We start from the raw sequence: 11,388 nt of genomic DNA on the forward strand, positions 1-11,388 counted from the left end.
CGAATAGTGCTCTTGACCACCTAACACAGAGGACTCGGAACATGGCCCACCTCGAAGCATTGGCTGTCCATCCTGTGCTGACATACTGATCAGTAAGTAGGGTAGTGAGAGACATATGAGCAGGCCAGGTAGAAATCTTGTACGTAAAACAACCTGGAAATGCATCTGAACACGTCGTTCAGGGAGCAATATCTCGCCGAGTGCTGACAGGAGTGGATCTCGAAACTGGAAGTTGTCGACAAGTTGTGGACATCGCCTTCCGACTCCCCGTTCAGGGGCAAATAAACTTCCATGAATGCCTGCTTTGGGGTTGGAGTGCAGAGCTCGCTTTTTCAGATGCAGGACGATCCCACCCCCCCGGCGATGGGGGTATTGACTGGTGGGGGGCTCGGCAGGGCTGGCGGCTACCTGTCAGAAAACCGGGGATAACCAGCAGAAAGCCCCGGTTTCGATTTTTCAACATCCTGAAGCGTTTTACTCCCCATCGCCAGCTCTTGCTTTTTCTTGGTTTTGTTTCCAGGTTGTTGAGAATGAGTTCCCGAAAACGTAGGTCAATCGCAAGCTGCTCCAACTGCTATCTCAGAAAGTTAGTAATTGCCCCATACTTATCTCATCACTGACTGACTGACACACATTGTTGCAGGCAAAAGGTGGGTTTCACTGCCGATTCCGACCCCCGTCCCCGCCCTACCGCAGAAGCCCGTCCCCTGTTTGCTCCCCGTTAGCGCTACGGAGAGAAGAGAGCCAGCGCACTAACACCGCTAAATGCCCTGTAGTGTGATCGCACCAAGCCAGTTTGCACCTTGTGCAATCGACGTGGTGTCCCTGATGATTGCGTTTACTACTCCAACAACGACAGCCACACGTCCAGCCCGACCGCCGTCGAATCCCAACCCGAAGAAATAATACACAACCCAAGGCTTTCTGTTGCTCATGTTGCCAGACCCATCGACAAGCCAATACCACCCGGAAATGCCTTTGGCAGCGGTTTGGAGCGGGGGCCCTGGAGCGCGCGACACGAATGGTCAATATACGTCAGATCGTTAACTCCACCAACACCGTCGTCGAGACCTGTTCCGTCTCTTGCAGACTCGTTTGGATACTTCCAGTACTCCAACAGTAATACATTGGCATTGATTCAAAAGGTTGGTACCTGACTACCTTGGTTGGACACTTCTGATCGTTCTTTTCGTCTACTATCTAGTTGGGAGCAGATCACCATGATCCTTCTTCCACCGCGACAACGCGCGAGCCGACCCTGTCCCCCGAAAGCACCGACGATGTTCACCGCATCCTGGAAAGAATACCCGACCGCCAAATCCTCGACTTCCTGGTCCAGTACTTTAGGACCGAGGTGAACTGGATGGACCACTTGGTGCATATCCCTTCGTTCTACCCGCAATATCAGGCATGGTTTGCGCTTGAGCAAATAACAACCGTCGCCGAGGTCGACTTTGCGATTCTCGTCTTGCGTCTCTGCTCCTACACCTTGCAATTCCTGCCGTCTCCCTTCTATACACTGGACAAGATTCGTGGAGTACTGCTGGCCGAGATACGGACGTGTTGCGACGAGACAGCCGACAGCCTCGAGAGCATCAGCACACAGACAGACAGCCGCGGATCTCTCGTTAGGACCCAGTCTCTGGCCTTTTATGCATTGCAGTGCCAGATGGAGGGGAAGACGCGGGGTTTCTGGGAGGCTTTGAGCCGCGCTATACGGGTAGGACAGGATGCCGGTATCCATTGCGACGCTGTCAGTCATCACAAAGGCATCGACAGGGTAGAGCGGGAGATGAGACGGAGGACATACTGCAACCTCTTCGTCTGGGACTCGCTCCTTTCACGCCAACTGGATCGTATCCCGTTCATTCCTGGCCGCATGGAGGATGCAAACTGGCCAGACATACGTTTACTTCAGCCACCACATCAGAGAGACACCGAAGGGGAAATCCCAAGTGGCATGGAGCCCACCATTGCCGAGGCGCCAGATCCATTCACAGAACGCCTCCTTCAGGCCAAGTTGGCCGACTTTTGGCGCGGTGCCGGGGTGGGACAGCGCGCCGATTACGACATGAGTCTCCGAGAAGATCTCTACGAAGTCTTCAGCCGCGAGTACATCGACCGACTTCCTCCTCCTTTCGCCCTCCACAACCCGGATGAGCGGTGGGATGATCGTTTTCCCAAGCTGCGCCTCCAGCGTAAGCTTCTGCATATGGCCATTTACGACTCAATATTGTGGAATTTCCGGCCCCTCCTTCTTCGCAAGCCTTCTCCCCTACCAGCCTACAAGTCCGTCATGTTGAGCTGCCAAAAGCGAAAGCTGGCGGCAGCGGCACTGTGTGCGCTGGAGGCAGTGACACAGCTTCACGCGCTGCTTCACGGCTGCCACACACGCCTCGCCAGCATTGTCGTCACCACCTTTGAATCGGCTGTGGTCCTCGTATATCTGGCAGCTGACCAAACCTTCCCCGAGGACTGCCCCCCGCAGCATATTTCCCCGCCGGATGCCTTCAAATCGGACCCTTTGCAAGAGGGGATCTGCAAGGTCTCGCTAACTGTAACGCTGCAAGCGATCCAAGGGGCCCTGAAGCGACTCAAGATGCTTGCCGAAGTGAGCAGCATGGCAGACGTTGCAGTCACCACTCTGATACGCCTCATGAACAAGGTGGCGGTCTTGGCTACAGAACAGGAAGCACCAGAGCAGATCCACCACGCTTTCAGCAACAGGGCGGCAAGGCCGATGGTGCTTGGCACTACGCGGCCGCACGCCTCTTCCACCACTTCACTACCAACATCACAGATGAGCAGCATATCACTACCACTGGCGACCTCAGCACCTGGAGCTAACAACATTAATCCATGGCTTTCAGAGACCATGTCAGACATGAGATCAGTGGACGAGTACATGTCCGGAATGAACGAGGCTATACATGCTACCTCCGGCTCAGGAGATATCTCAGGCACCTGGCCTTCTTTTGACCCGTCACAACTATACGGACCGGGGGTTTTTGGAATTTTGGAGGAGGCATGAATTGGAAGATAAAAAAGTTACCTGGGTACAACAAACAAGACTTTTCACACACACTCGCATACCTATTCTTGTTTCTTTTGCAACTCGTCTCCACCGTTACTGCACGAACACAATATCACCTTTAGCCGGAGAGCGGACCGGAGTGGTAATCCCGAAGGCTGTTGGCCATCTCATCGGCGATAAGAAGACAGTGCCAGCAAGGAACAAGGCAGCCATACACACACCCCCCACACACACAACGACGAACAAAGCAATGCATCGACGATCGTATCCGCACAGCGAGTCGTCCCGTGTTCCCAGAGGGATTTTCATGATTCAAGCAATAAATACCACGATGCAAAAGATAAGCATAAAGTTTCTCGGGGAAACTTTGAAGTGCGAACAAAGAGGGGGACCAATCACGGCCAATAGTCGGCATGGAATCGTCGTTCCTCGATCAAAAAGCAGTTGCCTCTTTGAAGAATACACGCCATCAACATCGATACACATGTAGGCTACAACGCTCCCGGGAGGACCTTCCTGACTGGGTTCCTTGTCAGCCAAAATCCGCCGGAAGTGAAGCCCCGGACCCTGGTCCGCGGGAAGACGGGATGGGGCGTCTTTTAAACAGCCTTGGCACCTGGGCTCCCCACCTTGCGCTTGGGGGTTTGGCAGTCAATGCGGTCAAAGTTCCGCTGTCATTCCGCCCTCGTTCCGTGGTGGAAGCAGCGGGGGTTAAGGCGATGGTGAACCGATTGGCCTTTCTTTGCGAAGTTGGGTGTCAGAAGACGACGTGACGACCAAACAAACAGTCACAAGGAATTTCTCTCTCAAGGTGTCAGGACCCCAGATCAGCATGGGTCCAGCGTAACCCCCGTCGTGATGGCCGCTAATGCTGTGCTAAAACACTTGTCGTTGACAGATCCACCCTAGTTCCACGCCGCCGACCTTATTTTGACGACTTGGACTTGGCTTGCACTTGGTGGATGGTGAATGGTCCAGCTGTCGTCTTCTGGAATGTCATGGTGAGAGCCTCATTCGACTTTCACATGGCGAAAGATTACCCGAGCGCATGCGCTACCCAGCCTTGGCTGTGACCCTGCTTCCTGCGTGCCAGATCATGCCATTGTAGCCATGCGGAGATCGTGCGCTCGTGATTGGCATCTTGACGCGAGATGACTTAAACCTTGGTGGTGATACAGCATTTGGTGTTACACGGCATGAAGCCGAAGAAATGCACATGGGATGAACTGTTTCTATTCCACGTTCGGCCTGCCAGCATGTATTCACATGCACCTCGTCATCACCATTACTGGCCATTCACCAAGGCGCGTTGGTGCCATCGTACACGTTTGCCCTCCCCGGAGCGGGCTTGTCCCAGCCGTCAACGAATACCTTGGGTAGCTTCCCGTTGACTTCTTTTTGGCTCTTGTTGAAGATGATGTCGAGAGAGGCCTTGGCGCCCTGCTCAGCGGTCAAGTCGGCCATGTCACCACCTCCGAGCTCTGTCTTCATCCACTATTTCCGGGCATTAGCATTCATCATCATTCACGGGACGCCGAGCAAACTTACGCCAGGGCAGAGAGCAATGAAAGTGAAGCCATCCTTCTCGTGGTCAAGAGCCCACTGCACGGTCAGAGCGTTGAGAGCAGCCTTTGTGATCTTGTACGCGGGACCAGGAAACTGAACGAAATGCTCTGCCAGACTGATGGAGCCAAGGGTAGTGGAAATGTTGGCCACCTTCTTCAGCTGGCCCTTTTCGAGAAGTGGGAAGAAGGCTTGGGTTACCCAGTGAACGCCTTGGACGTTGACCAGGAAGCTGGAAGAGAGGTTGTCCCTTTGGAAGTGTCAGCGCTCGTTCAGGAGGAACCGATGGATCAAGAAGGCACTCACATGGACTTTGTCCCTTGGAACGCATATTCACAGATACCAGCATTGTTGATCAGGACATCGAGACCCTTGCCGCCGAGCTTGGCCTCTGTCTCGGCAGCGGCCTTCTTGATGGACTCTTGGTCTGTCACGTCAAGCTTGACCCATTCGGCACGGCCAGAAGAGCTGTTGACAACTTCACTGAGGGCTGAAGAGTCGCTGCGGGAAGAAGCGATAATTTTGCTGACTTTGGAAGTGGGCAGAGCTAAAAGCTCCTTGACCAGAGCCAAGCCGAATCCTCTAGAGGCACCGGTGATGAAGAAGGAAGCCATGGTTGTGAGTTTGTGTATGCAAGCTTGGAAATGGTGTCGATTTCGTGCGTGCGTTAGTGAGTATGAGATTTCTGGTGGTTGTGTGGGCTATAGATGGACCTCACTCAGAATATGCAGTGGAGGAAATATGGGATACCCGATAATGTATAGCGGCCAAGCCATATCACGGTACGCATGCGGTTAGGGCCAGAGACGGAAATGCAGGCCATTTCCATGATCCCAGGATTTGTCAGCGAGGGGGTGGTTGAGAATGACCAATGGTTATGGTGGGGAATATGCGGCTCGATGGTGGATGATCTGCCCTTCTTTGTTTGTTTAATGGATGCATTTGCGACCGTCACCAACAAGTTTCCAACATGGCAAATGAGGATGAATACAGTTCTATGATTGGACAAAGACAACGGGAGGATGCGTGGAAACTTTCGACCGATGCCCGATGGTTATGTCCGATATCAAATCGGATTTCGACAAACGCGATCATATCATCCCACACCCCTGCGCTGCCTGCTTTGTTTTGGCCACAATGGCGGGTCAGGGGTTGAGGCATCGCTGTACTTGTCGGTATCAAATTTGTTCGGCCGACTGTGCTCGACGATACTGGATGAGCAAGTTGCACCAATCACGAAATAAACAAGGGCTCTATGAGCCTAGATGAGATACCTGATGCTATGTTCAAGACTGCAAATAGATCGGGCATAAGGTAGGTTTGGCGCTATACTTTCTCCATCTCGATCATTTGCCAAAACTTGAATCCTCCACTGCTTTTGTGTCCACATACCTACCTGAGCAATGTCAGCAAAAGCTTCGTCCGTATCACTATCACATGAGAAGATGAGCTCAGTAGGCTCAGATTGGAAACTCACCAACGGCGCAGGCTACATCCTCGACCGTGACCGCAGCCACGCCGCCGCCTCTCGTCTCAACCTCCAGTTCTACCTCTGGAAAGACAGTCTTGGATTCAACATCCACCCGACCATCTCACAGTCACTATTTCCTTCCACCAAGAGCAATGAGCTCGTCGGCAGCCAAAGCCCCGTCGCGATCTGCGAGGTAGCCTCGGGGACTGGGATCTGGTTAACCGACGTTGCTCGCTCCGTCCCGCCGTCCACCATTCTCACCGGTTTGGACTACAACCTCTCGCAGTCCCCTCCGGCAGCATGGCTTCCCCCCAACATGTCCATGCGCCACTGGAACGTTTTCGACCCCGTGCCCGAGGATTTGGTCGGCAAATACGACTATGTCCATACTCGCCTGCTCGTCTTGGTAGTCGGAGAGTCCAAAGACCCGGGTCCAATTATAAGGAACCTCTTCAAGTTGCTCAAACCAGGCGGCTGGCTACAATGGGACGAGTTGGACACGGTGAATATGTCTATCCAAAAGGTCGACCCGGCACTCGAGACGCCAGCGTTGGAAGAGCTGAGGAAGTGGTCTTGGGCGGATGGGAGGCTGGACTGGACGGTGAAGCTGCCTGAATTTATGGAGAAGGAGGGGTTCACAGAGGTGAAGGGGGATCTATTTGGGGATCCGCCCGCGTTGGCGAGGGCGTTCACCGAGCAGCATTTGCTGACGGCGGAGGAGTTTGCGGAGGGGTTGATCAAGCTGGGGAAGAGGGAAGTGGGGGAGAAGTATTTTGGGTTGGTGCACAAGGCGCACCAAGAGGCTATTGAGGGGGCGGCGCTGTGTGTGCCGAGGATTGTTTGTGTGGGGAGGAAGCCGCTATAGGGAACGAGCATGATGTTTGACGATGAGTAGAAATCGCATGATGCAAGGATATACCGTAAGAAATTTGCTAAATGAATGCGACTTATCTGAGACTGGTTTGAGCAAAGGACTTTCTAGTTACCTGGCAGGAATGGACCTCGACAGACTGAGGGAAAGGCGGAAGGTTATGTGCATTCGACATTTCCATGAGGGTCGGTGACGGCTGACTTCTTCATACCTAATGTGCTGTGGTCTACAACGAATTCACTCTCAATCATCCGGGTCGTTGCTGAGATTTTTCTGCATGCTCCGAAGCCTCGGCCCGGGCCCGTACGGGTTTGGAAACTGACAAATGTGGGTGGAGGACGCATCACATCACAGCTCTCAGCACGCATGGCTGCAGACACTAGAGATCTAGACCGTCTGTGATACCCACTTATCAGCTCAGCCAGCCATTCGGACGAATCACAGCATTGTTGCGACCCGTCAGCTCTGTGCAGTCTCAAAGGCTTGACTCCTTTCAGACAAAATGGGGTCTTTAATGCACAGTCAAACTCATAGTTGAGTTAAGCCTTCTGTAAAATCCATCAATATTGCGCTTTTGCTGCATCCTTCCTGTCACTAGAGAAGCTGAAAGGAAACAAGGAGTTAGACTCGAGCGATGAAGATGCATCATTACATCCAGTGGCAAGCTGAGCTATGCGAAAAGAGGGGTCCAGAGCACAGGAACATCGAGGCCGTTGAGGCCAGTTTGTCATGCTCAGTGGGAGTGCGAGGGCATATAAAACAAGACATCGAAACCCCAACTTTCGTTTGTTGTTGTCCAGCTCAATAGGCACCCATCAAAGCCCCGGTCGAACCCCCTCATACCACCAGCCCAACCCAGCACGATGTCGGAAGAGCGTCCCAGTCATGTTGTCATTCAGGGCATCCTGCCCAAGGAGGCTCCCGGCATCCGAAGAGAATTCTCCTACTGGGCCAAAGACCATGAGAACAACATTCAGGTGTCTCTCTTCATCCGCGCCCTGCAAAAGTTCTACGACATCCCCTACACTGAAACCCTCTCCTACTTCCAGGTCGCTGGTATCCACGGCTACCCCGGAAACCTGAAGTGGGACGGCGCTGTTGCTCCTCCTCACGACAGAGACGCGAGGCATTACATCTACTGCACCCACAATCACTTCAACTTTCCCACTTGGCACCGTCCTTACATGGTCCTGTTTGAGGAGACCCTCTGGAAGCTGATGGGGGAGGTCATCGAGAAGGATCTCGAGTTTCACGATGATGCTGACAAGAAGCTGTGGCTTGAAGAGCGGAACAAGTGGCGACTTCCTTACTGGGATTGGGCTCTCAACTCGGCCCAGGGCAAGGTTCCTGATCTATTCGTTCCCTACAGCATCAACATCAGGCAGCCTGTGGGGAAAGGTGGATCTCAGCAGGAGTCGGAGAATGTCCCAAATCCGCTCGCCCGTTTCCAGGTCAAAGAGAACGGTGTGCCCATCAAGATGGGCAAGCTTCCCAAGAAGTACAGGGTTGATAGCGTCCCGTTGGGTGATGGCAGCTACCTGCCTGTGAGTCATTGAAACCGCTACCCTCGTGATTGCGCTCTAACAGTATTTGCACCACAGTGGGCAGAATGCTCCGGCACCAGCCGCTGGGGCATCAAGCCTCACACCCAGCCTGACGAATGGACCGAGGGCGTCAACAAGACCGAGATGATCGCCCCCGCCATCAACAACCACGAGTGGTACTTTTCGCCAGACAGAAGGAAGCCCGAAGACCGGAAGAAGAGAGAGGAGGCGATCTTCAAACACCCAGTTGGGGATCTCCTTCATCGCCTTTTCAAAATTGACAACTGGGAAGACTTCTCATCTACGCGAGTAAACCAGGCGCCCAGCGACATAGACTGGGAGAAGTGGGTCTCGCTGGAGTATGTCCACAACAACCTGCATGTGAGCTGAGTGTCCAGGTCCTTTTCCATGCCAAAGTCTCAGTTGAGCTGACGACAACCAGGGGTTCATTGGCGGCGACGGTGTCGAGGGCATTGGACACATGCAAAACGTTCCTTCGGCCGCGTTTGACCCCATCTTTTACATGCACCATTGCAACATTGATCGCATCACCGCCATGTGGCAGACGCTGCACGAGGGTGTCTGGTTTGAGAACGATGTCCTCGCCGAGAGAGAGCTCTACCCCTTCCGCGGGCCAAAGCTGGACGGCGAGATCGACTACTTCACGTCCAATGATGTGCGGGACTGGACCCGGTTCGGTTACCAGTACGAGATCCTCGAACTCAGAGATGGGGAGACCGAGGTGGGACGCAAAAGGCGCATCAATGAGTTCATCGACAAGTCGTACTTCAGCACCGCCCAGGTCTTGCTCAAGGACGAGGGTCACTTGTTTCACGATGGTTCAGATATCGAATCCTTCGCCGCCCGCAACGACTTTGAGGATTACATCATCGATGTCATCTATGACCGGCAAGTTATTCATCTCACGTTGTTGATCGCCCTATCCGTTGCTAACAGGGTCTCAAAGCTATGCTCTGAATGGAGATCCCTACATGATCCATTTCTTCCTCGGTGCCCCGGTGCCTCAGCCCGAGTCCAACGGGGTGACGGCCAAGATAACCTTCAAGTCACCCAAGCACGTCGGGATGGTCTACAACTTCTCGACTCCTTGGCTCGGAAACGGCAACAACACCGAATCGGCCATGTCTGACGTGGAGTCTGACGGGGAGGAGCCTGAGCCGGAATCTGACCAGCCCACGTGCGGCAACTGCGTGTCCCAGCAAGCGGAAAACATCCTCAGCAACGCCATGATTCCCTTGACGATCCCACTCTACAATGCCGCAGCAGACAAAGACATCGAGGGCCTCGAAAACATCCACCCGGATCAGGTCAGGGACTTCCTCGCCAACGAGCTTACCTGGGTTGCCGTGAGCGTGAGTAGCCACCTCTCTTCCCACTACAGGTCTAAACTGACTCCCGTGGTGCTGTAGACGAACGGCACAATCATCCCCTGGGAACACCTCCCCAAGACCAAGGTTTTCGTCCTCAAGGGCAAGGCCAAGCATTACACCGAAAACTCGAAGCTGTCGTCGTACAAGGAGTATGACGCTTTGGGCCACATCACGCACAACAAGCTAGCCGGTGCTTCTCATGCCGACTATGGACAGTATGCTTGATTGGAGATTGGCCTGAGCAAGAAGGCATGGCTGGACAGTAGAGGACAAGTGATCAGTTTAATTCAGTACGTACGTGGTAGTCAAATGAATCGAAAGGTTTAGGGTATATTATACAATAAGTCCAGTCAGCTATAAGCCTGAACAACATCTTTCCGATGTAACATGGATATGAACAGGACGCAGCGAAGTGAAATCGGCCGGTAAAATTCCTCCTTCCGCCAATCTGGGTCTCGGTATTGGTGGCTTGATGAACTGCAACACCCTTGAACCCACAAGCTGGGTGGGCTCTTCTTCTGGCTCGTTCACTTTTGGTACCTGCGAGGAGCGCGGGGCTGAAAACTGAGTCATTGGCGTGAGCAGGGAGGGGATGTAATCTTCAGTCTTGTAGGTTGAAGAACACGTCAGATCGCCGCTTTGGGTGGGTGGGGTTGGTAGTTGGGGTGGGGGTGACACCCTCCGGCGCCGAGGTCGTTGAGATCTCCTTTGCTGCCTTGGGTTTGAGGCGGCAGGCTCCGGTGTTGAGTGGTGGGAGCGCAATCGTTGTGATCGCCTGCGCGGCGTGTTGTCGGCTGCCGCTCCTTGCATGTCTTGGCGGATATCTCTTGGCGGTGTCCTGGGCACCCACCCACACAAGTTGTTGACAGTCGGACACATCTTTTGTATCAGGTTGCGCACATCGTCCAAAATGCGGTCGGACTCGATAGACATGGAGTAGTTCTCGAGGTACCGACAGAACATGCGATAGAACTGGAGGTATTGCCCTATTTCGACTTCGATTGGCGTCATCCATCTGATGCATTCGTCAGAATATGTGTCATGTTGGTCTTCTCTAGCATCCTGACAGGTCCGGACAGCGAGGTGCAAAATGTGGTTGATGGTGTGGTCTACGTGGTGGTCAACACCATAGGCGTGATGGAGCATGATAGCTTCAAAAAGCTGGTTGATATGTGGTAGCAGGTGCAGGTTGTGAAGCTTGGCGGGTGGGCTGTGCATCGCATGTCCAGCGACACAGATGGTCTTGAAAGCATCTTTCCAGCGATATTCGTCCAGGTATTGTATTGCGGACGTTAACAGCTGGGTCTCTGAAGACGGCAATCGTACATATGGCCCCAAAGGTGATGGTAGTGGCGAGGGTGATGGTGATGGTGATGGTGATGGTGATGGTGATGGTGATGGTGATGGTGATGGTGATGGTGACGTGGTGGACATAATAATATGCCAAATTGTGGGCGGGATGAGGGTGTTGACCACCTGGGACTGATAAATGAACTCTCTCCCGTATAGAGATC

The 11,388-nt window shown here is 53.4% G+C and overlaps 5 protein-coding genes across 5 annotated transcripts in view; 3 read left to right on the top strand and 2 right to left on the bottom strand.

Moving 5' to 3' along the window:
- Positions 1 to 1,088: 1,088 nt before the first annotated feature.
- On the top strand, positions 1,089 to 3,031 carry PODANS_6_10370 (uncharacterized protein; the record flags this gene model as incomplete). Its single annotated transcript, XM_003437411.1, has 2 exons — positions 1,089 to 1,149; positions 1,215 to 3,031. Coding segments are annotated over 2 exons (1,878 nt in total), but the record flags the coding sequence as incomplete, so codon positions are not given.
- A 1,299-nt stretch (positions 3,032 to 4,330) lies between these two features.
- PODANS_6_10380 (uncharacterized protein) lies at positions 4,331 to 5,211 on the bottom strand (the record flags this gene model as incomplete). Its single annotated transcript, XM_003437412.1, has 3 exons — positions 4,331 to 4,528; positions 4,583 to 4,847; positions 4,904 to 5,211. The coding sequence occupies 3 exons, from the start codon at positions 5,209 to 5,211 to the stop codon at positions 4,331 to 4,333; spliced, it is 771 nt and encodes a 256-aa protein (XP_003437460.1).
- Positions 5,212 to 6,000: 789 nt separating this feature from the next.
- Positions 6,001 to 6,933, top strand: PODANS_6_10390 (uncharacterized protein; the record flags this gene model as incomplete). The annotated part of the gene is made up of 1 exon (XM_003437413.1): positions 6,001 to 6,933. The coding sequence occupies one exon, from the start codon at positions 6,001 to 6,003 to the stop codon at positions 6,931 to 6,933; it is 933 nt and encodes a 310-aa protein (XP_003437461.1).
- An 869-nt stretch (positions 6,934 to 7,802) lies between these two features.
- Positions 7,803 to 8,495, top strand: PODANS_6_10400 (uncharacterized protein; the record flags this gene model as incomplete). Its single annotated transcript, XM_003437414.1, has 1 exon — positions 7,803 to 8,495. One exon carries the CDS (start codon positions 7,803 to 7,805, stop codon positions 8,493 to 8,495), a length of 693 nt encoding a protein of 230 aa, XP_003437462.1.
- A 1,733-nt stretch (positions 8,496 to 10,228) lies between these two features.
- PODANS_6_10410 (uncharacterized protein) overlaps positions 10,229 to 11,388 on the bottom strand; it is a gene marked incomplete at both ends in the record, with an annotated part of 1,518 nt that continues 358 nt past the window's right edge. Inside the window, one exon of the mRNA XM_003437415.1 lies at positions 10,229 to 11,386. Coding sequence (XP_003437463.1) covers positions 10,229 to 11,386 — 1,158 coding nt within the window. The remainder of the gene's footprint in view (positions 11,387 to 11,388) is intronic.

The sequence above is a fragment of the Podospora anserina genome, chromosome 6 (assembly GCF_000226545.1).
Source record: "Podospora anserina S mat+ genomic DNA chromosome 6, supercontig 4".
Lineage (NCBI taxonomy): Eukaryota > Fungi > Ascomycota > Sordariomycetes > Sordariales > Podosporaceae > Podospora > Podospora anserina.